This window comes from Muscardinus avellanarius (assembly GCF_963383645.1).
Source record: "Muscardinus avellanarius genome assembly, chromosome: 5".
NCBI lineage: Eukaryota > Metazoa > Chordata > Mammalia > Rodentia > Gliridae > Muscardinus > Muscardinus avellanarius.
In genome coordinates this window covers 102,929,352-102,954,069 of record NC_137790.1, presented here as the reverse complement: position 1 = coordinate 102,954,069, position 24,718 = coordinate 102,929,352, and the positions used below count along the sequence as shown (strand labels likewise).

General features: G+C 42.8%; 1 protein-coding gene across 2 annotated transcripts in view; it reads right to left on the bottom strand.

Moving 5' to 3' along the window:
* NCEH1 (neutral cholesterol ester hydrolase 1) overlaps positions 1–20,793 on the bottom strand; it is a gene marked incomplete at both ends in the record, with an annotated part of 80,794 nt that extends 60,001 nt beyond the window's left edge. For both annotated transcript variants that reach the window (XM_080696396.1, XM_080696397.1), the window contains one exon: positions 20,656–20,793. In XM_080696396.1, coding sequence (XP_080552522.1) covers positions 20,656–20,793 — 138 coding nt within the window. The remainder of the gene's footprint in view (positions 1–20,655) is intronic.
* Between the last annotated feature and the right edge of the window lie 3,925 nt (positions 20,794–24,718).

The window sequence follows — 24,718 nt, the reverse complement described above, 5'->3', positions numbered from 1 at the left end:
CGTGGTGGCGCACGCTTGTAATCCCAGCATTTGGGAGGCTGAGACCAGAGGATCGCGGTTCGCGGACAGCCTCAGCTACTTAGTGAGGCCCTCCACAACTCAGTGAGACCCGGTTTCAAAATAAAGAATAAAAAATTGGGCAGGGGGTATAGCTCGGAGGTCAAATGCCTCTGGGCTTCATCCCCAGACCCGCAATAAATAAATTAATTAATTAATCAAAATAAAATAAAATAAAATAGAACTGGGGATATAGTTCAGAGGTAGAATGCCATTGGGTTCAAGCCTTAGTAACACACACACGCACACACATACAACCCCCCAAACCAACAATCACCAATGGAAGATGAATGAAATGGAAAAGGGGAAGAAAGAACAGAATGAAATGAAGAAAGAAAACCATGGTAACAGAAACTCAACTGGGTAGTTAAGAAACAAGAGATCAGGGTCTCTAACCATAGACTCATACCTTTAAAGAACATGCAAGAAACTTTGGTCTCAAATAAGGCACCACCGTTGCCAAGGAATTTAGCGTTTCTTTCAAAATTTAAACAAATGACTTTTTGAAATCATCCATTAGGGATGAAGCCAGAAAGACTGATTTGAAGTTTTCATTGAAGACAAAAAGTTACTGAATTCAAAATTTATTTTATTTTATTTTATTCATTATTTTTTTTGTGGTACTGGGGTTCCTGGAAGCCCTTCTACCTCTGGGCTATACTCCCAGACCTATTTTTACATTTTTTTTTAATTTGGAAACAGGGTCTCCTAAGCCAGCGCACGCTGCTGGCTTCGAACCTGCGTGATCCTCCTGTCTCTGCCTCCCAAGCGCGGGGATAAATCCAAAATTTAAATACTAGTGTTTAGGTTTGTCACAGAGATCTTTTTCTCCACGTGCTGGGGATGGAAGTAAGTGAGGGAAGCACTTCTGCCGAGCTACTCCCAGTCCTGTACAGAGAGTGTAACAGGTACTTTAAGCTTATTTCATGAAGTTAGTACTTATTGTTGAAAAACCATAATTGGTTGTATGCTTTCCTAAGCCTATTAACTTACTGAAAGTGACCACAGTGAGGTTCCAGCCAGTCTCAACAATTTAGCAAGGCTCTCAGCAATCTAGTGAGACCTCATTTCCAAATAAAAAATAAAATAAGCCGGGTGCACACTTGCAATCCCAGTACTTGGGAGGCTGAGACAGAAGTTTTGCGGCCAGCCTCAACAACTCAGTGAGAGCCTGTTTCAAAATAAGGAGTAAAAAATTGGGCTGAGGGTGTAGCTCGGAGGTAGAATGACCCTGGGTTCCATCCCCAGTATTGGAAAAAAAAAGTGACCAAATGAGAGTATAATGCCTGCCCATTCTACAACTCTACTGGTCTCTTTTCTTTCCTATTTTCTTGCCAGCTTCTGTATAAGACATAGCATGCAGCCCATGACTTTCTGAGTCTGTCTCAAATCACAAATCACTTAGCATGATGTTTCCCTACCATCCACTTTCCTGCAAATGACATAATTTTGTTCTTTATGGTTGAGTACAATTATATCATGCATACATACAACATTTTCTTATTCATCTGTTGACTAACACTTGGGTTGTTTCCATAACTTGGCTATTGTGAATAACCGTGCTGCTATAAACATGGACATACCTGTATCACTGCAGTATTCTTTCTTTTGGAAAGATGGAGGAGTTTGAATCTCACTATCATGCATGGGGGGGGGGGGGATAGACCAAGTGTGTTAAGTGCATATATCAATGTATCACTATGTATCTCAATGCACCAGTAAAAGATTAGTAAAAAAGAAGAGTATAATAGGATTGCCTAAAAATGTAGAACACTTCACAAATGTGCATATCATCCTTGCATATATGCCAAGGAAATCTTCTCTGTACCGTTTCAATTTTAGTATGTGTACTGCTGAAGCAAGCACAAGTAGAAGAAATCTTTGTGTGGTACTAGAGACTGAACTCAGAGACACTCTCCAACTGAGCTCCTCCCTCAACCCTTTTTATTTCTTATTTTGAAAGAGTTTTACTAAGTTGCTGAAGCTGGCCTCAAACCTGCAACCTTCCTGTCTTCAGCCTCCTATGTACTGGGATTACAGGTATGCGCCACAGTACCCAGCTAAGAGATCTTGACACAGGACTGGCTAGGCCTACCCCTGGTTTAATTATGCAAAGATCGTCAGCCTCTTAGAGGACATGACCTCTGACCTCCTGGGTGTGCCTCACCCTCCCACCTCAGACTTCTGTCCCAGCTGCTGGTTTTTCTTCCAGGGCACCCATCCTATCTGGTAGGTTAGTGCTGCTTCTCTTCTGCCAGGCACAGCTGGCCACCCCTCCACTGGCTCCGCAGGCATGCAGGGGCTTCTTCGCCAGCCTCCCACTGCGTCACCGCCAGCATGGTGGCAGCACTCTTGGGATTTCATGTTGTGAGAAGCTCAAGGCCTCGGCAGCATCTGGCACATTCTGAGAGATCACTACATGTCTACTAAAAATATGCTGGCACCTTAGAAGAGAAAGCATCTTTCTGTGCATGTACAGAAAAGGGAACAGCCGGAACAGAGTATGACACTATCTGTTTAACTTCAATGCCCATAAAAAAGAAAGTACACCTGGATCTCCCACGTGCACATAAAGCCACCGGAACCAATCTTTCTTGCAGCAGCTATGAGGATCATAGGTGTGCAGAACTTAAAAATGCTAGCCATGATTACTCACCAATACCTGAAGCCTGAATGGAAAAATGAAAGGGGGTGGCTGAAGGTGGCATGAAAACATTTAATCACGGACAACAGGCAAAGGAAAGTCCACCTTTTCTTTTTCTTTTTTCAGAGCTGAGGATCAAACCCAGGGCCTCTTATGTTCCTGGCAAATGCTCTACTACTGCGCTAAACCCAACCAGAAACTTTCTTTTCTTTTTCACAACACTGGGGATTGAACCCAGGGCCTGAAATATGCTAGGAAAGCACTGAGCTATATCCCCGGCCCTTCTGACTGAGACAGGATCTTGCTAAGTTGCTGAGGCTGGCCTCAAACCAGTGACCCTCCTGTCTCGGCCTCCCAAATAGCTGGGATTATAGGTGTATGCCACAAAACCCAACCCTAAACTCAACTTTTTAAAGCAGCTGAAAATTCTACAATTGGTCCAAAATATGCTCTTATAGAAAAAGCAAACTCTTGTTTTTAGAGTAACTGAAAATCACTACCAAGCAGGTTCTTCTCTGGACCTAACCAATAATAATATTTTAATTTTCATCTAAGACATCTTCACTTAACTGAAGAATTCAGAATTGTATGATATTAACTGGCCATGAGAGAAAATAAGACTGACAAGGTATTGATTTTTTTTTTTTTTTGGCCATCAGCAGTGTCTGTGGCTGCTAAGACCTAAATCTGGCACATGAAGTATCCTTTAAAATACGGATCCACTGTCCTTGACCAAAATATGGTATTTAAATGTTTCACTCATAATTATAGATTAAGAGGTTTCAGTATAAAATGGCTTAATACTCATTAAATATGAGAAGCTACTTATCCTACTAAGAGTCCAGATTGTAGCTGGGAGGGGAGGTGGATAAGGGAAGGGATACAGTAGTTAATGGGTACAAAGGCACAACTAGACAGGAGGATTAATTTGAGTGTTTTATTAAACAGAAGGGTGCTCATACTTAATGTTTCGTGGAGTGTCACTACACTCCCATGCCTGTAATCCCAGCTACACAGGAGGCCAAGGCAGGAAGATGGCAAGCTCAAGGTCAGCCAAAGCAACTTAGAAAGATTTTGTCTCAGAAATAAAATAGAAAGGGTTGAGGATGTAGCTCAGTGATAGAGTACTTGCCCAGCATGCACAAGGCCCTGGGTTCAATATCTAATAAGGACCATGACAAAACAACACAAAAAAAGCAAAAAATATTTTTGTATCATAAACATCAATATATGAGAGAATTTTGAATGTTCTGTCTCAAAATTAAAACAAAACAACAAAAACGATGGGCTGTGGTTATAAATCAGGGGCCAAGGGTCCCTGGGTTCAATCCCCAGTGTTCTTCCCCCTCCCCCCAAAAATCAACATTGCATCAGTTTGGGTAATAATCCTTGAAATCATTCCAGCAAACAGGCCATAGGCTGAGAGGCTGAGTGTAAAGGCCACAGCAGCCTGCCTGGGACACACATGTGGCTGACCACTAAAGGTCTCCCAGGACCCTGATTTAGTGCGAGCATTCTTCAGCCTCTCAGGAGAATTCCACACAGCTGACCTCCCTCCTGGCAGTGCTCGTCTGTGCTTCCTTAACACTATTTTCCTGGGTCTCCTCCTTGTTCCCTGATTCCTTCGTTGGCTCTACCTCTTCTCAGAAACTCTAAAACCATCCTTCTCATTCGACGCGGTTTCCTTGAGGGAGTTCTTGTATGGCTAGGATCTCAATGATCATCAACCTGCCAACAAGCTTCCCCTCATTTCCCATCCTTTCCCTACATACCTACTTGTCCCTGTTTTTGGCACTGGATTGTAACTCCAGGAGGGTCAGGTACTCTGTCTTGTGAACTGCTAAATCCCAGTACCTAGCACATAAAAACTGCCTAACGAATGATAGTGGCCCTGGCAAATTTCTTTAATTATGGTAGTCAACTACAGATATTTGCCTTTGGTAACTTTAGAAGTCACTTCTATGCTTCTAGGACAAACCTCTGGGTGGGCCCCACAGATGGCAATTATTTGAATACATCCAAAGCCCTTTGTTGAAAAAAATAGTAACTCTTCTTGCCTATACTTCATCATCTTCACAGTGAGGCAAGGGGCTCATGACTGGAACCAAAACTTTTCATTTTTATAACAAAATTATCATGTCAACAACCTCACTTCAGGACCTAAAGTCTAAGGAACTCTTAGTTGAGCATGGTGGCGCATGCATGTAATCCCAGTACTTGGGGAGGCTGAGACAGGAGGAGCACAGGTTCAAGTCAAAGCCAGCCTCAGTAACTTAGTGAGGCCCCTTTTCAAATGTAAAAAATAAAACAGGGCTAGGGTTGGAGCTCAGAGGTAGAATACCCCTGGGTTCAGTCTCCAATACAAAAAAAGAAGTCTAAGGGACTCTTTGTAGGTAACACGTAAAATACTAAAATGAACTGGTATCTTGGCAAAGCACATTGGAGATGATCTCTGATAAGAAATTTCTTAAAATATGGGCAATTTCTCCAGCTTTTAGAGTGGTGACTCTACGCAGACTCTCTGGATTAGAATTCTGACTCTGCAACCAGGCATGCCTGTAATCTCAGTACCTGGAAGGCTGAGAAGCTGAAGAGTTAAAGGTTCAAGGCCAGCCACAGCAATTTATCAAGACTCTCAGCAAATTACCAAGACCCTGTTTCTTGTAATGCCAGTACTTGGGAGGCTGAGACAGGAGGAGTGTAGATTCACAATCACCCTCAGCAACTCAATGAGGTTCTCAGCAATTTATCAAGACTCTGTTTCCAAATTAAAAATAAAATAGGTCTGGGGTGCGGCCTAGAGGTAGAATGTCCTTGAGTTCTATCCCCAATACCACCAAAAAAAAAAAAAAAAAAAAGGAAAAAAAGGGAAAAAATGGCTGGGATGTAGCTCAGGGGTAGAATCCCCTGGGTTCAATCTCTAGCACCAAAATTCATGGCTCTGCCACTTATGAATTATGTGACTTGGGCAGATACTTAGTCCATCCTTCTGTGCTTTAATTTCTTCACTTACAATGTAAAAGAAATTACAATGTAATTTCTTCACTTACAATGTAAATACTGTAAAAACAGTATTTACCCTGGGGGGGTTGCTATAAAGACTAGGTTAATATATGTAAATCACTGAAAAACAGGTGTTATCTCTGATGCCAATGATGCTGGTTAATATCAGCACACCAAGCCAAGTACTCTAAAACTTCAGCACTGGGACAAGCTTGAGTTCTTGCTATATGCCAAGTACTGTGTTAAGAATTTTATATATACAATTACATTACATTTCATCTTTATGGCAAGCTTTAAGAGAAGCACTATTGTTATCCCCTCTTTTACAGATAACAGATAAACTAACAGGGGCTGGAGGTGTAGCTCCGTGGTAGAGTGCATGTCTAGCACACGAGACCCAGGGCTCAATCCCCAGGACTGCAAATTTTAAAAAACACATCAACAATTTCCTATAGTTCAATAACTTGCTCAACTAGTCACATAACTAGCAGTCAACCACAGTAGTCCACGTTAAGGCCTACTCCTGTACAGAAATCTACAAACCTGAGAGTAACGGCCAGTTGAAAACAACATACTCATTGCAGTTTACTGTGGACTGATGCCAAAATCAGATCTGGACTACACAGGATTGTTGTATGCCAGGTACTGCTCCAAGTACTTTACATATTAACCAACTTTTGATGATGACAATGAGTAATGTAGCTTTATACATATCATTCTATGAAATCTTCATTGTAACTCTGCAGACTAAGAATTATAACCTCTTGTTAGATCAGGAAACACACTCATAAACTAAACAATCTGTTCAAGGTTATCAGCTAGAGTAGCTCAGGGACAAGATTTGAACACAGGTTTTCTTGACCCCAAAGTCCATGCCCTTAAACACTATGAAAATGTTCCCCAAGGTTTGTTTAATGTGCCATCAGTTTCATGAAGTCTTTTGTGAAATAAGAGCTATTGCCGAATTAAATTTGGAATTCACTGTATATCCTCTTAAGATTCAAAACACACACTAGACTAGTAGGAATTCTAAAATGTTTTACAATTAAAAAAGAAATCCTAAGTATTAACTAACTCAGAATTTTCTAATCTTACTTAACTAGGGAACCATTTGCAATGTGATATATGTATATACACACACACACATATATGTATACACACATATCTATACACACACACACACACACACACACACACACACACACACACACAAATGAGAAGGAGGCTACTAGCCTGAAGTTGTTTGTCCCTATAACCAGAGCTCCTAAGCAAACCAAACTCAATGCAAATGGTAAAACGAAACTTAAGCTTAACCAATTAGAAACCACCAGCTAACTTCTAACTAAAGACTTTCCACTGGATCACATCCAAATAAGGTACAAATCTGGCTATAGCCAAATCATTTCGCTACTTCCCTTCCACATCTGTCTTCCAAGGGCTCCTGCTCACCCTGCTGAGTGGAGCTCTCTCAACTCCTCTGGCTCTGAGAGTAGCTGGAATCATCAATTGTCCTTTGCTCAGATAACTCTGTGAAGTTTATTCTGTCTGAATTTCTCATTTTAACAATATTAATATTCTCCAGGTCTAAAATTTATAAATACATAATGTGCACCTTCCTTGTGTAATGCATTCTTAGTGGAGGTGAGAGCAGAGGAGGAAGAGGAGACCCCTGAATATACTCAAGAGGGCTCTGGAGCCTGGCAGACCTTGTTCACAGCCAGCCTCACAAGACAGTCATGTGTCTGTGAACAAGTTACCCAACTATGTTGAGCCTCTATTTCCTTTCTTGAAAAATAAAGACATGCCTATTTTACAAAGTGCTTGTTTTTATAATCAGTAAATGGATCTAAATTATGTAGAAACCTCAGGACAAAGACCTTACCTTGGAAGACTTAGCCTGGTGATGCTGTGCACACCTGTAATTCCAACGGACTAAGGGATGCTGTGGCACGAAAACAGCAAGTTTGAGCCAGCCTGGGTAAACTGGCCACATCCTGTCTCAAAATAAAATATACACCAAGTTGGGGGGATAGCTAAGTAGTAGTTCCTGGAGGTATAATCCCCATTACCACAAAGAAAGAAAAGAGTTGACTACAGTACAGTTTAAAAAAAAGTTGACTACAGCACAGTTTAAAAGTAGTTTGAGTCCCACGGCAAGGACAATATTATGGGACAGGCAGCTCAGAAGATGATCTCAGTATTTCTTATGGGACATTCGTCAATTATCTCATTCAAGAGGAAAAGAGAAAGGCAGAACAATATCATATTAATGTGGGAATCTGCAGTTCATCTTTTAAGGAGATGGCTTATAATTATAACTAAAATTAAGCAAGAAGCAGGTAGATAATTCATTATAAATTAAAAAACAAGCATAAGTCTGTAAAATATTATAAGGAAGTTAGGAACCCAGAAAATTGCTAGGCTGGGAAAAAATGAAAAGTTGCAAAGGCAACAAAACCCATTTTGGGCTATATGCAGAGTCAGAAGTGTGAAGAAGCCCTCGGTCTGTGCCTTGGGGCAGATGGAGTAAGGCGGACTGAAAGAAAGCAGAACCATCAATTCCTGTTGTAAGTCTAGTTTCTCTATCATGATCTTCAAACAAACAAAATGAAAACCAGTAAGAGGGAAATTATGTCTATGCTAGGTGAAAGGGGCATTTGGTAGGGAACCTGTACATTAAGATATAGCAACATAAGGGGGAAAAAAAACAGGCAAGAAGCATAAAAAACCCCAAATGTTAGCCGAGTCTAGAGGAAGAAAGGAAGTCTGATAGGACTCGGACTGCTGGGGGCTGGGGAAGTTTTCAGAGTTGACTTTTGCAGTGACGTCGAATGGTGTTGGCCATAGAGGAGGGTAGAAGGGCATGCAAGTCAAGTCAGGAGGTCTGTAAACTGTCTTCAGCCACGTGAAGCTGGAGTCAGCAGAGTGATGCTGGCTGAGGAGCTCAGTACTTTTATTCCGTAGGAGACTGGAAGCTGGGGAGGGAGGGAGGAGTGTCGATTTTAGGGTTAAGTCAGACTGGAACACTCAGAGCAGCAAGCATTCTGCAAAGTTAACTATTTATTTATTTACTCTGGTACTAGGGACTGAACCTTAGGGACATTCTACCTCCGAGCTATACTCCCGGCCCTATTTTATTTTTTGTTGAAACAGGGTCTCACTAAATTGCTGAGGGCCTCACTATCTTGCTGCAACTGTCCTTGAATCTGTGATTCTACTATCTCGGCCTCCCACAGCTCAAGGTTGACTTTACTAGGCTGAATGTTTGCAAATCAAATAAATGTATCCAGGCTAATCTGAGGAAAAGTCTAGTTTAAAACTGTTGTCCTGGCCTAATTATTGATAGCTGCTCTTGTCACTTTCAAAAACACCCTGGTTTGGACAATAAATTACACACACACACACACACACACACACACACACACACACACACAATGTGGAGACTATATTCTATGCTTCATAGCAAGAATAAACATGCACTTACACAGTTACAAACTGTAGCAGTGAGAGGTGAGCTACCAAACAGGTACACTACAAAATGCTTAGAGGTGGATGAGACATTGATGTTCAAGTGTGTTACAAGGAAACAGGTGTAGTGGTGCATGCCTATAATTCCAGTCCCTAAAAGGCTGAGATGGAGGCTTGCAAGTTCAAAGCCAGTGCGTAGTAAGTTAGTAAGACTCTGTTTTAGAATGAAAAATCTAAAGGGTTGCCAAGATAGCTCAAAAGCAGGATGTCCCTGGGCTCAACTCCCAGCACCACAAAAATACATATTCGTATTTTATAGAGGCAATAGCTTAGAATCTTTTTATAACTATTAAAAATGATCAGAACTGCCAGGCATGGTGGCGCATGCTTGTAGTCCCGCGCTTGGGAGGCAGAGACAGGAGGATCACGCAGGTTTGAAGCTAGCCGTACTGGCTTAAGAGACCCTGTTTCCAAATAAAAATATAAAACATAGATGTCTGGGAGTGTAGCCTGGAGGTAGAAGGGTTTCCAGGAACCCCAGTACCCCCCCACAAAAAAAAGGATCAGAATTGGCATTCTATGACATGTAAACCCATATACATTTCCCCAAAATGTTTCTCTTGGGGCACCACAGATAAGTAATCATTTCTATGGTGAAGATGGGGAAGCACTGCTGGAGTCTGTTAACTGTGGGGACTCAAAAAATGTCAGAATACAAAGATTGTGCTAGTTGTTATGGTAAAATATGTTGAGAAGTGTGAGGGGAGAAATAACTTCCCCAACACAACCACACAAACAGAAAAACTGCAGGTTCTTGTCCTGAGCTAAGGATAAGTATACATAGCTCGGACATTTGCTGAAGATTTAAAGAAGTTTATTAAAGAGATAGAAATACACCAAAAGACCCCACATGCTGAGTGTTCTTATCCCCAGCCAAGTCTGCAGCAGGTCCTTTGATATGTAGATGTTTCCCTATCTCTAGCCCAGCCAGATCCTCCCCCTTTGAGGGGGGCAGCCCTGTCTGGTCTCCTTGCAGACCTCCATACCTTTTGTTACCCTCCCAAGATGTGTTAAGTTCCTCCCATCCTTGAGGCAGTTTGTCTCTCTTTAGAAATGTAAAGAACCCTTTTCCCTGGCTCCTGGCTTTCTTTACTTCTCTTTAGAAATGTAAAAAGGCCCTTCTTCTTGACATTCCTGGCTTTCTTTAGTACAACCGATATATTTTCAAATTTGGAAATCTTTCCCAGTACTGGTACATTTTGAAACTTCTTCCCAATACTAGTACACTAGTGACAAAGTTGTCGCTAGCATTCCCACTGAGTGACCCAGCAGTGACCGAAGGAAACTAGGCGCCCAGGAAGGGCCCGCAGACCCCACTGCACAGCATGCTGGCTGTGTGACCTTGATATCTTTCTTTTTTCTTTTGCACTGGGAATTAAACTGAGGGATGTTCTACTTCTGAGCTACATTCCCAGCCCTATTTTACTTATTTATTTATTTAGAAAAGGTGTCTAAGTTGCTGAAGTCTTGTTAAATTGCAGAGGCTGCACTCAAACCTGAGACCCTCCCGTCTCAGCCTTCCAAGTATAGGGATTATAGGTATGTGCCACCACCTCCAGTTGTAATTGGCCCTTTCTGAACTTCAGGGTTCCTTAGCTGACAAATGGAAATGACAATGCTAAACAATTTTTTTTAAAGCCAAATAATGCAGCCCAGCCGGGCGTGGTGGGACACACTTGTAATCCATGCTTGGGAGGTGGAGACAGGAGGATCGCGAAGGTTCATAGTCAGCCTCGCTGGCTTATGAAACCCTGTTTCCAAATAAATAAAAAAAAGTCTGGGAGTGTAGCCCGGAGGGAGAAGGGCTTCCAGGAACCCCAGTACCACACACACACACAAAAAGCCAAATAATGTGATAGAAGTGAAATCCTTCATAAAACTGAGTATGATACAGAGTATAAATGTAAGATGTAATAAAAAAAAATCACACTTTTAAGATCGCTTAGGTTAGCCTCTTCATTCTCTCGACACTGCTATCCCACCCACGCCCGCAGCGGTGACTCTAGCCCAGATCTCTCTCCTGAGCTCTGGATCCATTGATTCAGCGACTTATGAGCAGCTATCTTAAGGTAGTCTCACAAAGAGGTCCCAACCTGTCTTCACCCTGGGCTCTGCTTCTTTTCCTAAAACAGGGTCATTGTCACCTTTACCAGTTCCTCAGAGTCTGTCCCAGGGAAGGGGGCTCCTTCCCCTCTGTCCACACCAGCTGCCCTGGCCAGCCTTCCTCCAGACCAGCCAACCCCATAGGTGGGGTTCTCACCTGAATTACTGCTTCCCACATCATCTCCAGCCCTCTCTTTTACTGTCTTAATTCTTCTCCATGCTGCTACTGGGGAGGACTGCTCCAAAACAGATTTGACCAGGTGCCTACCCTGTTCAACATCTTTCCTCAGCTCCTTTTGTTAGTTATGAACAGGGTGGGGAAAGAAATGAGGCAGAAAGGAGCCTTCCTGAGAAGCCAAGTGGAGGTTACCCCACCCAGCTGTGATCAGTGACTTAGAGCCATGACTTGTGGCTTTAGATACCAGCAGAAAATCTGGCAAGGTGAACCTGGCACAGTCCCACTAGGCAGTGACCGCCCCAGATTACTATGCATGAGTGAGGCAGAGCAGAGGACCTAAAGTGAAGAACTAAAGTGGTGTTTGCATCCCTTTCTGTGAGGTTGAGGAGGAGAAGAGGAAGGTGAGAGACTGATGGGCACCAGGGAACGAGGGCCTGACCAGCCCACAGGTAACCATTCAAATTAAGGACTGAAATTGCAAAAGTCATTGGTCCCCCAAACCCAATTCTAACCAATCATAAAAGAACAGATAGAAAACCTCAAAGTTTAATAGCCCATTCCCCATGGGTTTCAAGGTCACTTTTATTGGGATCCCCCACCTTGGGGGGTGCTTTGTCCTCTATCCCTTTCTTAAAATAAAACTTTCATATTTCTATACCCTTTGCTAGTCCTTGGACTTCAATCATCAAGACCCACTGCACAAGGACCCTAATAAGAGGGGACCCCATTTCATGGAGAGGTGGGACTTCTAGACAGTGTAAAAACACACTATGCGGCAGAAGACCCTTTTTCCTTCTCTTCCACTCTGGGAAGCAGACTAGGTAGCCCTCCAGTGGAACCTACCTAATAATGCCTTTCATGCCTACCCTATTTGTGTCCCCCAAATGAAGCTTTTCTTTTGGGGAGACAAGAACCTAGAGAAACCTGTGACACTTTCTTGCCCAGAAAGCCTTTTATTACCTGAGCTAAGCTTCCCTTCAGGCTCGCACTCTGACCTTTGAATCTTAAGCACCAGCCAGTCTAACCCGGTTTTAGTCCCTGAGTACTACCCTCTCCCTTTGGGACTTCAAGTACTGGGGCTTCTGGCTGGGCTGCCCTTTCACTCTCTCCTTTCTTTCATCGCCTTCCCTGGGATGGTTCCTGTGAAAGGCAGTCCAGCACAGTGATAGCGCTCAGGAGTAAGACAGGCTAGAGTGGAAGCCAGGCCCCACCCCTTACAGACTGTCATCTTGAGCAAGTCAACTTTTTGTATTTCAATTCCCTCCTTTGTCCCATGAAGAAACTTGAGGGGACCTCCTTGACTTTATTAAAGTACTGAATGAATGAATTACATGCAAAGCACCGAACACATTACCTAACACAAAGTAAATGCTCACTAAGTTTAAAACACATAAAGTGATTTGTACTGTAAACAGTCAACCTTGATAACTCAGATTAATTATAAATGTAAAGGGGAACATTCCCCACGGCCAGGCTGTTCAAGGCTCTTGCAGAAACCCCTAAGTGCCTCCTCTACCCTAACTCTCCTCTCAGTCAAGTACACATCAGGTCCCTGTCAGTTGGTGTATCTCCTCCCATTGTGTGCGAAACTCCTCAAGATTCGGCATCTGTCTTTTTATTTGTCCTGCCATCTGTTAGCATTGGTGTTCAGCTAAATATTTACTGAGTAGGCTAGGGGTGTAGCACAGTGACACAGTACATGCTTAGCATGCAGGAGGGTTGGGTTCCATCCTCTGCATTCTCAAAAAGTATCAGTTAGGAGATGGCTCCAGATGGTAGGATTATAATTTTATTCTGGAAACACTAAAAGATAGATTGTTAAAATTTCATATGACACTCCTAAGATTAGGTAGGAAGTATAAACCAGGTTTGTCTCTTGAAAATTCACGGACATTTCTTCATTCTTTATAAGATAAAGTGAAGAAGACTAGGCACAGTGGAACATAATTGTAATCCCAGTGCTTGGGATGCTGAGACAAGAAGACCATAGATTCGAGCCCAGCCTCAGCAACTTAGCAAGACCCTGTGTCCAAATTAAAAAATAAAATAAGGCCAAGCATGGTAGCCCATACCTCTAATCCCAGTACTAGGAGGCCAAGCCAGGAGGAGTGCAGGTTTGAGGTCAGTCTCAATAAGTGATAAGAGACTCTCATCAACTTAGTGAGACCCTGTTTCAAAATAAAAATAAACTAGGGTGTATAGCTCAGAGATTGAATGTCCCTGGATTCAATCCCAGTACCAGAATCTCCAGTACCAAAAAAATAAAATTAAATAGACTGAGGGTTGCTGGGAGGTAGAAGACCACTGGGTTCAATCCCCAGTACCAAAAAGAAAAAAAAGATTTAAGTTGTATAAAGTTCCTACATAGTTTCACTAAGAATAAAAATAAACTTGTGCTCATTATTTCAAAAGAAGTAATTATGCATAAAAAGAACAGTTAAAAATAATTAGCTGGGCTGGGTGAGGTGGCGCATGCTTGTAGTCCCAGGACTTGGGAGGCTGAGACAGGAGGATCGCACAGGTTTAAAGCCAGCCTCAGCTACTTAGTGAAGCTCTCAGCAACGTAGTGAGACCCTGTTTCCAAATAAAATAGAAAATAGGTCTGGGAGTGTAGCCTGAAGGTAGAAAGCCTCTGGGTTCTCCCCAGCACCACACACACACACACAAAAAAAAATAATAATAATAATAATAATAATTAGTGGTACATACCTGTAATCTCAGCTACATGGGAGGCTCAGGATGTTCGACAGAAAGCTGGAGGCCAGCCTGAGCAAATTAATAAGACTATCTCAAAATAAAAAATAAAAAGGACTGGGATATAGCTCAGTGACAGTGCATTTGTCTACATGTATGAGGCCCTGGGTTTGACCCCCAGTGTGTGTATGTGTGTGGGCGGGGGGCTTAGTAATAATGATGGTATTTCTGAGCTCAGGACTATATTTCTAAAAGTGCTAGAAAAAATTAAAATGTGACTATAAATTAAGCAATTAGGCACTGTCTTACACACCTGGTAGTTAAATCAATCTGACTTTAATGTTTTTGTAAGTGCTGTCTACAGGGACCTACTCAGATTGCTCACCTGTCATAATAGTTACTGATTAATTACCACCCCTGGAGCTACTCTTCAAGCCTTTCTGCTGCTGAGTGCTTAAAGAAAATCCCATCAAATGGCTAAATATTTCTGTGGCTAGTGAATCTCCAGATTACGTGAAGAAATATATATCATCAAAAGTCTGGAGGCAATAGACAAAACTGTTTTGTTGTTGTTTTGTGAAATTGGGGACTGAACCCAGGGGCATTCTACCTCTGAGCTATACCCCCAACCCTATTTTTCTTTATTTTATTTGCTTATTTATTTGCTTATTTATTAATTTATTTATTTATTGGTACTGTGGATGGAACCCAAGGGCATTCTATATCTGAGCTATACTCCCAGCCCTATTTTTCACTGTTTATTTTGAAACAGGGTTTCACTGAGTTGTAAAGGGCCTCACTAAGTAGCTACCATGATACTCCTGTCTCAGCCTCCCAAATGCTGGGATTACAAGTGTGCACCACCACGCCTGGCCTTTAATTCTTTATTTTGAAACAGGGTCTCACTAAGTTGCAGAATTCCTCACTAAGTAGCTGAGGCTGGCCACAAACCTACGATCCTCCTGTCTCAGCTTCCCAAGTACTGGGATTACAAGTGTTCGCCACCTCTCCTGGCTCGAAACTTATTATTTACTGATATTTTTTTAGTTAACTGTACCTGGCATTAGCAAAAATTTCAGTTCGCAACTGTAATGAAAAAGGTTAGCACTTCATGGTTCTGTAGGTTTTCCAGCTGAGCTGTCACTTAAACCACACCCACACAGTCTATAGCACATCACCTACAGAGGATGCAGGTGAGGTCACATTAAATCAACAAGTGTGGGGACATTTTAAGGAATGAAAAACCTTGCTAGATTAGTCTGAAAGGACTCTCACCCATAAGAACTAGGGAAGCCCCAGCAGGAGTGGCAATTTCAGCAACCTTTCTTATGTGATGTCACTGAAGAGATCCATACTATGAGAACTAACAAAGAATAGCTGTCGGTGCAGGTCTGTGGCAGGAGCATGTTTAGCATGCAGGAGGCCCTGGGCTCAGTCCTCAGCGCCCAAAACAAATAGATAAATAAACAAAAGGACATACATGATCAAAGTAAGACAAGCCAGACTGTCTTGCTTTAGATTCCCTTGGACATCATCAGTGCCTCTGGTCACCATCTGCATCACACTCCCAACTGAATATAGTGTCTCCCTCCCAGGAGGGTTTTGTTTTTGTTTTCTTGGTATTGTGAGCTGCACCCAGAGGCATTCTACCTCTGACCTACACCTCTAGCCCCATTTTTTTTTTTTTTTTTTTTTTTGGTAGTACTGGGAATGGAACCCAGGGGCCTTCTACCTCCGGGCTATAATCCCAGACCTATTTTATATTTTATTTGGAGACAGGGTCTCTTAAACCAGCTGAGGCTGGCTTCAAACCTACAGGATCCTCCTGTCTCAGCCTCCCAAGCACAGGGATTACAAGTGTGCGCCACCACGCCCAGTCTAGCCCCATTTTTTAATTTCTTATTTGGAAACAGGGTCTCACTAGGTTGCTAAGAGCCTTGCTAAGTTGTCCTAAGTTGTCGATGCTGGCTTTGAGCCTGCAATCCTCCTGTCTCAGCCTCCCAAGTATTGGGATTATAAGCATGTGCCACCATGTCTATCTCTCCTAGGAGTTTTTATAGCTGTGCCTCTTAAATGTTACCTATCAGTTCCCAGCTTTTTTCCCCCTTCTTCTGTTTCTTTTTTTTTTTTTTTTTTTTTTTGCTTGTTTTGTTTTGTTTTTGTGGTCTAACCCAGGGCCTCTCACATGCTAGGTAAGGGCTCTGCCACTGAGCCCTCTACCACCTCAGCTTTTTAATAGCTATGTATTAACATGCCCTCTACAACCTACTGGCTTCTTTTAGATCATTTAAGCATCTCCTCAAAGCTTCACACTGTAGGTTTACATTCTAAGTAACTGCATGTGAGACTATAATAGCTATATTACATCCAAAATACATTTTTAAAAGAAACTTATTTTCTCTAATTTTATATTAAAAAATGTAAAAAACCAGATATGCATATATACATCAGTTCTACTTTTTAAAAAGTTTTAGAATAATTTCTACTATATGTTCGTTGTGTAAAATACATAAATGTGTGTTTTGATATATAAATTGTGTATATGCTGTTTTATAGCCTTTCCCATTTAATATACAACACAATTATTTCCAAAGTTATTAAACATTATTTTACAATATAAATTTTTAGCTGCATATTTCCAAATATAAATATATTATAATCTCATTCCCCCCCTTTTTTTTTCCAGGGATGGAGATCAAACACAGAGCCTCATACATGCAGGTTAAGTACTCTACCCCTGAGGTACATCTCTCTTACACTCTTATGTTTTTAAATTTTCATTTAAGATGTAAAAAAAAAAACGTTCCTGAATGTTTTCCCACATTTTACTTTTAAAAGGACTGGTTAGACAAAGCTTTAATCCTGTAAAATGTTTTTATCTTTATAGCTACAAATTACTTTTGCTAGACATGCAATCTACTACTGAGCTACAACCCTGGCCCAATTTTGCTTATATCCATCATGATTTAAAAGAAATTCTATCCAGAGGGATTGCTGGGTCAAAAACTAAACATACTAGCTGGGTGCAGTGGTACATACCTATAATTCCAATACTTGGAAGGCTGAGATAGGAAGATCACAGTTTAAGGCCTGTAGCCTCAGAAACTTAGTGAAATCCTGTTTCAATATAAGAAATAAAAAGGATGGGGATTTAGCTTGGAGGCAAAATGCCCCTGGGTTTAACTCCTAGTACTAAAAATAAAATATACTTCTAAGGCTTCTCATTGATATTGCCAAATTGCCCTCAAAGAAAGTGATTCTAAGCAGGGCATAGTGGCACATTCCTCATATTTGGGAGGCTAAGACAGGACGACTGAAGGTTCAAGCAACTTAGGCCCTTCTTAAAAATAAAATTCAAAAAGGGCTGGGGTAGCTCAGAGGTAGAATGTCCCTGAGTTCAATCTCCAATATCCCCCCAACACACACACACACACACACACACACACACACACACACACACACTCTCCTCCCCCCCCCCTCTCTCTCCAAGGCACATAACCCCTAGCAGTGAGCACTTCTAAATCTCTTTATCTGCCCTGGGATTAACGTTTGTTTGTTTGTTTATTTGTTTGTTTACACGGTATTTTTAAATCCATCACCACAACTTCTCCTAACTCTTTTTAAAAAAATTTTATTGGTGCATTTTAGTTATACATCTTAACGGGGTACAAGATGGTGGAGGCATACATGCACACATCACCCAATCAGCCCTTACCTAATTCCGACCCCATCCTTCCCCCTCCCTCCTTCTCATGTGTGGCTTAGTGATTGACTTTGATATGTTTGTTAATGTACATCATGTGTATTAGAGGATTTCCCTCTTCCCCTCTCCCATCCCCTGAGCATATAAGGCATCCTTTCCTCCTCTTGTCTCCTGCCACCCTTCCAAGACCTACTTCCACTCCTGCTGCTTTGCTGCTCCAGTCTCACAAAGGTTCTGCTCTAACACTGAAATTTGTCTTGACTCTTAGAGCCTGATCTGGTAAACTAATCTATGCTAATGTAAAGGGGCTTGTTCTCACCAACCTGTATGTGATTTAACTTGAACAGGTTAAGGAAAGTTTATTATGTATAATAGCAATGCTTGTATTTACTTTATAGAGCAGTGTTTTTCAAGTTTTGCTGCAACAGACATCACCTGGGAACTCTTTTAAACATCGCTAAAAATACTTATCTCCCAGAGATTCTGAATGACTTCGGCATAAGATGTGACCTGGGCATTAGGATTTTTGTAGTGGTTCCTAGGAGATTCCAATGTAGCATCCATGTTTAGGAGAGAAGACCTAAACACTTCTTAGGTAGTTTTGGAGAACCCCGAGAAAGAAGTGCGTACGGAACACAGTCTCAATAATGTGACTCACTGCACAAGAGAAAAAGAATAAGCAGGGGTGGGAAAAGGTAAAGCATTTGTTAATGACAGCAGAACAGAGCAGCAAGCGTGTTTCTTGATGCTAGCCAGGCAGGTGCTGTTGTATCAAGAAGTAGGCCAAGCGTAATCTCTTAAATGACTTAAATTGCTTTTGCATTGAGCCAATCAACTAAAATTACTTGAGTAACAAGGCTTATGCCATATAATTTAATTGTAGCTCTCTAGGTTTCAATAATATAAATTACTTCCAGTTTACATTTATCTTATTGTTTCAACAAAGTTGGCCAATCCTATAGATTTTCTCCACAATCCGATTATAGTGGATCCTTGGGAACAAATCTTAGTTTAAATACACTGCAGGGCTTTGTGTAGTGGCACAGTGCTTTTCTAGCATTCACAAGACCCAGTTTTTGATCGTTATCTTATAGGAAAATTGCTTTACTAAGTAGAATCTGTTTTTGGCTGGTCTGACTGATCGTGTAGCCATTTCAAATTCAGAAGAGAAGTGACAAGAACCACTTCTCTGCAAAGCTACTGCCAAGCCACAGTGTCAAGAAAGGATTCTTGTTACCTCATCTCCGTGGGACCTAGCATTTCAAGGTCCCATTTTTAAACTCTGCCTGAGGGCACACCGCAGAGGACCTTACACAGCCTGGCCTTTGACAATTTGGCTGCCTAGTTGGGGGGAAAAGGCTTTTCTCCAAATTTGGCATTTTCCCAATTACTTATGAAAAAGTAAGACTTCCTCGATGATCTAAAAACAAAGAATAATCTCTGCAAGCCACACAAGTTTCTTTTTTCCTGTTTTCCTTATTTTTTAAGCTATTGTAGATGGCCACTTAACCCACCCACGGAAACACAACTGTTCTCCAGAATCTCTGAAGGGTGTTATTTCCAAATTACATAATTTCAGCCAGGTGCCAAGGCCAGCCTGTCATACCAACAACTTGAGAGGTGAGGCAGAAGATGGCAAGTTGAGAGTCCAGTCTGGGCAATTTGGCAAGACCCTGGGTTCAATCCCAGTACCACAAAAATAAACAAAGAAATTACAGTTTTGTGAAGGAGAAGAGGACTCGTTGCTGTATGAGGCATTATTTCTTAGCCAGTATTAGTGCCAGAGGAGATGGCCACTGTTCCATCATGTCAAAATGTTAGTAAACTGGAAGAAATGAAGGGGTCGCTAGCTTCATAGACTCGCCCTGATGGACAAAGGGGTTCAGGAGGTGGAGAATGTGGCTGGACTCACAGCTTCACCCTGGGGATGAACCGCAATATTCAAGTAATGGGACTTTAAAAAATCGGACAAGGTCCCACAGACTAGTCCAACTCATAGTGACCAGTAAAAAAGGTGAGCCTGGAAAGCATGACTTTCCATACATATATTTTTGTGTGCTGTCACTCTTGAAAGGAGGACTTTACTGAGGTTAAAACGTAAGGAGAAGGGGTACTTTTGAAGGAGGGTTGAGAGTTCTCAGAAACACTGTCCTAGAGCGCAGCCTTGGCTGCATACTAGTCGCTGCACTGAAAACAACACCTCTCTCTCGGTGGACTAAAGCAGACTGTTACATTCTCCCTCTGCTGCGGAGGTGCGGGGGGGGGGGGGGGAGGTCACCTTTCAGGCTAAGGCAGGTGTCCTGGTTCAGACAGAGGTCATAAAATAAGTGCCGCGGGAACAGCAGAAAACACACCCGGCTGCCACCGCCTCGCAGCTCTGGCCTCGGGCCTCCTGCCCGGGCTGCGGCGAGGGCGTACTGGGGGCGCGGGGCCCGGCGCTGCCGCGAGGGTGGCTGCCTCCCCCGGAACCAGAGCCTTCCTAAATCCTCGAGCTCCCCGACTCCGCCAGCCCGGTGGGAGAACGAACACCAGGGTATTTAGGGCGGGGAGGGGTAAGCAGCTGTCAGATTCCGTCCAGGAACTGGACCTCTGGCATCGCGCACGCACACGGCCGGCCCCGCGGAGCCCCCTGCCAGCCGGGCGGCCGGGCGCGCTCAGGGGGCCGCGGCCGCGTCCCTGCCTCGGGAAAACACCGCTCCCGGCACGGACGCCGGTCCCCATCCGAGGCCGCGGGGCCGCGCTCACCACTTGCTGCGCGCCCCGGAAGGTCGCGTCCAGCAGCATCAGCTTCCAGGGGTCGGACACCGAGCTGGGCAGCGGGATGTAGACGTAGTAGGCGGCCAGCGCCGCCAGCGCGGTGAGCAGGACGCAGGACGCCCTCATCGCCGGCTCCGCGCGCTGGGGAAGGCGGAGAGGACCGCGCCGCGCGACCTCCGCGAGCTTCTGCCCGCCGCCGCCCCCGCCGCAGCTCTTTCACCGGGTTCGTCCAAGCCCGGGAGCCAATCACAGGCGGCGTCGGGAGGAAGTCGGGGCCGCCGCGCGCGCTCCTGGCTGCCCCGGGGACCGCAGCGCGAGCGCCCCCTGCAGGACGCCGCCCGGCACTGCAGGCCTGTGGGCTGGCGCGCCCGTGGGCCTCAAGCGATGGAAACGCTGGAGCTGCACAGATGGATGGGCCTGTACAGAGCACGTGAGGCATTCAGACTCCAAATGGAGAAACAATTGAGAAGAATAAAAATTATACCTCCAGAGCCAGACTTGGAACGAAATGTACGGTCTAGCTCAGCGGTGAAAAGGGCAGCAAATTCCTATAACTCAAGCAATGGCACGCCAGCATCTTGGATTACAAATCGTGTTCTCCAGTGAAATGAGCCACAGCTCTCTGCCTCCACAAACTTCATTATAGATCTTTACCTCCAACTTGGAGAGAAGGCTGATTCCAAGGCTGGGCCAGGCAAGCTACAGACGAGGCTGGTGTGCCAGAAGATAAGGGATGTGCAAAAAAGATGGCAACTGATCAAAGGTCCTGGGGGGCAAGTTAGAGATTTAAGGGGTCTCCTCCTTCTGGCTAAATTGGGATATTTTGGGGGAGAGGGGTGACACTGGGGTTCCTGGAAGCCCTTCTATCTCCGGGCTACACTCCCAGACCTATTTTATACTTTTTTATTTTTGGAAACAGGGTCTCTTAAACCGGCACTGCTGGCTTCGAACCTGCGCGATCCTCCTGTCTCCGCCTCCCAAGCCCGGGGATCACAAGCCTGCGCCACCACGCCCAGCTAAACTGGGATAATTTTTAACATCAAAAGAAATAGGGCTGAGTTTCTTGAGTTCTTTGTATAGTCTAGGTATTAGCCCTCTATCGGAGGAGTAGGTGGCAAAAATCGTCTTCCATTCTTTTGGCTTTCGATTGAGGTTCTTGATAGTTTTCTTTGCTGTGTAGAAGCTCTTCATTTTAATGCAATCCACGTATTGATCTGCCTTTAATTCCTTGTGCCTTTGGGGTCTTGTTGAGAGAGCTTTTACATGTGTCTATGTGTTGCAGTCTTGGACCTATGCCCTTTTCAAGGAGCCTCGAGGTCTCTGGTCTAATTTCCAAGACTTTGATCCATTTTGAATTGGCATTTGTTCAGGGTGAGAAAGTCAGCTCTGTCAGATCTCTGTTGAGATCTTGATAGCTTCCTTTGCGATACAGAAGCTCTTCAGTTTAATGCAGTCCCATGTATTGATCAGCCTTTAATTTCTTATATCTTTGCAGTCTTGTTGAGAAAGTTTTTACCTGTGCCTATGTGTTGCAGTGTTAGAGGTATGCCCTCTTCAAGGACTGCAAGGTCTCTAGTCTGATTTCCAAGTCTTTGATCCATCTTGAATTGATTCTTGTGCAGGGTGAGAAAGTGGGGTTTCTTTCCATTTTTCTGCATATGGTTAACCAGTTTGGCCAATTGGCTATAAGTGTGCAGATTTGTTTCTGAGTCTTCTATTCTGCTCCATAGATCTATGTATCTGTTTTTGTGCCAGTACCCTGATGTTTTTATTATTATGGCTTTGTAGTATAGTTTAAAGTCAGGTATCGTGATTTCCTCCTGCATGGTTTTTATTGCTGAGAACTAATTTGGATTTCTGTTGTTCCCAATGAATTCAATAACTGATTTTTCTATGTCTGTAAGGGATGACCTTGGGAACCTACTGGGTATTGCATTGAATCTGTAGATTGCTTTTGGAACTATGGCCATTTTGATGATGTTTATTCTGCCTATCCATAAACTCAGCACTAAGAAAACAAATAACCCAATTTAAAAAATGAGCAAGGTAACTAAATAGGCATTTCATGAAATAAGAAATTCAAATGGCCCATAAATGCATTAAAAATTTTCAACATCATTAGTAATCAGAGAAATGAAAATCAAAACTACCCAACTAACTCCAACTAGAATGACAATTATTCAAAAAACAAAAAACAACAAATGCTGGCAAGGATGCGAAGAAGTAGGAACTCTAAAACATTGTTGGGACTGCAAATTAGTGCAGCCACTTTGGAAAACAGTATCCTCAGAAGAAAGGGAACAAACTTACCATTTGATTCAGCAATACCACTTCTTGGTATCTACCCAAAAGAATGGAAACCAAACTACCAAACTAATGCATGTGCATCTATGTTCATAGCTGCATAATTCACAATTGCCAAACTATGGAACCAGCCAAGATGTCCATCAATAGATGAATGGATTCCAAAATTATGGGATATATACGCAATGAAATTTTACTCAGCCATAAAGGAAAACACAATTATATCATTTGCAGGGAAATGGATGGAACTGGAGAACATTATGCTAAGTGAGATTAGTCAGTCACACACACACAAAAAAAAACAAGAAATCGATGTTCTCCCTAATATGCGAAAGCTAGGGAGAAAAAGGGTCATAGGAGTAACTCTAGATGAAGAAGGGGGTACTATAGATGAGCAAATAAGGCTACCTGAAGGGATGGGAGGGAAGAGGGAAATTCTTTAACGTCCCTGATGTACATTAACAAGCATATCAAAGTTAATCATTAAGCCAAACATGAGAAGGAAGGAGGGAGAGGGATTGGGGAGGGAATTAGGTAAGGGGTAATTGGGTGATGTGTACATGTATGCCTCCACCATCTTGTACTCTGTTAAGATTTATGACTTAAAGATTTATGACTTACTTGCGCCAATAAAAGGTTAAAAAAAAGAAAGAAAGAATCTGCTGGGCGTGGTGGTACACTCTTGTAATCCCTGTACTTGGGAGGCAGAGATAGGAGGATTGCAGGTTTGTGGCAGCTACTTAGTGAAGAACTCTGCAACTTAGTGAGACCCTATTTAAAAAAAGAAAGGAAGGAAGGAAGGAAGGAAGGAAGAAAAGAAATAATCTGCTGAGAGTCATGGCTCATTCCTGAAACCCTGTAGTACTTGGGAACCTAAAACAAGAGGATCAGAGATTGGAGGCCAGCCTCAGCAATTTAGGGTGGCAGACAGCAACTTTTTTCAAAACACCTTTTTTCAAAAGAAAAAGAAAAAGGGCTGGGAGTGTACCTTAGAGGTAGAATACTCTGAGTTCAATCCCAATACCAAAATAAATAAATAATCCTAATGCATTATAAGCCATTGAATAAGATTTTAAAAATCCAAGAGTCTATAGTAATATAAATGAGTAAATAAATGGGGAAAGAGGGAAGGCTTTTCTTGCAATGAAATGTCAGTTATTAACCACAGAAAATCATAAAGGAACGCTAAACCTGGGTGAAATTTCAACAGATGTTCATTCCTCATCAAAAGATCTAACCACAAATTAATTATAAAGACAAAAGTAATGATTTTATAATGGAGAAACCTGATGGGTACCACCTGAAACAATTCTTCCAAGTGTGTCAACAGTAGCAGGAGAGATGTTAGAACCCATATTTCTTGTTAAAGATGAGGGGTGGGGGGTTGAATGAGAAATACTACATTTCACTAGCAGATTTACAACCAGAAATTGCAGGGTGTGGTGGTACATACCTATAATCCCAGTACTTGATAGGCTATACTAGAGGATCACAAGATTGAGGACAGTTTCAGCAGCATAGTGAGACTCTCGGCACCCCAATGAGACCTTGTTTCAAAACAAAGTTATAAAGGGCTGAAGGTGTAGCTCAGAGGTAGAATGCTTCTGGGTTCAATCTCCAGTACCACAACAAACAAACAGACAGAAGGAATTAGAGCTGGGTGTGGTATTATGGGCCTGTAATCCTAGTACTTTGGAGGCTGAGACAGGAAGATTGAAGTTTCAATCGCAATTTAGAGAGGCCGTCA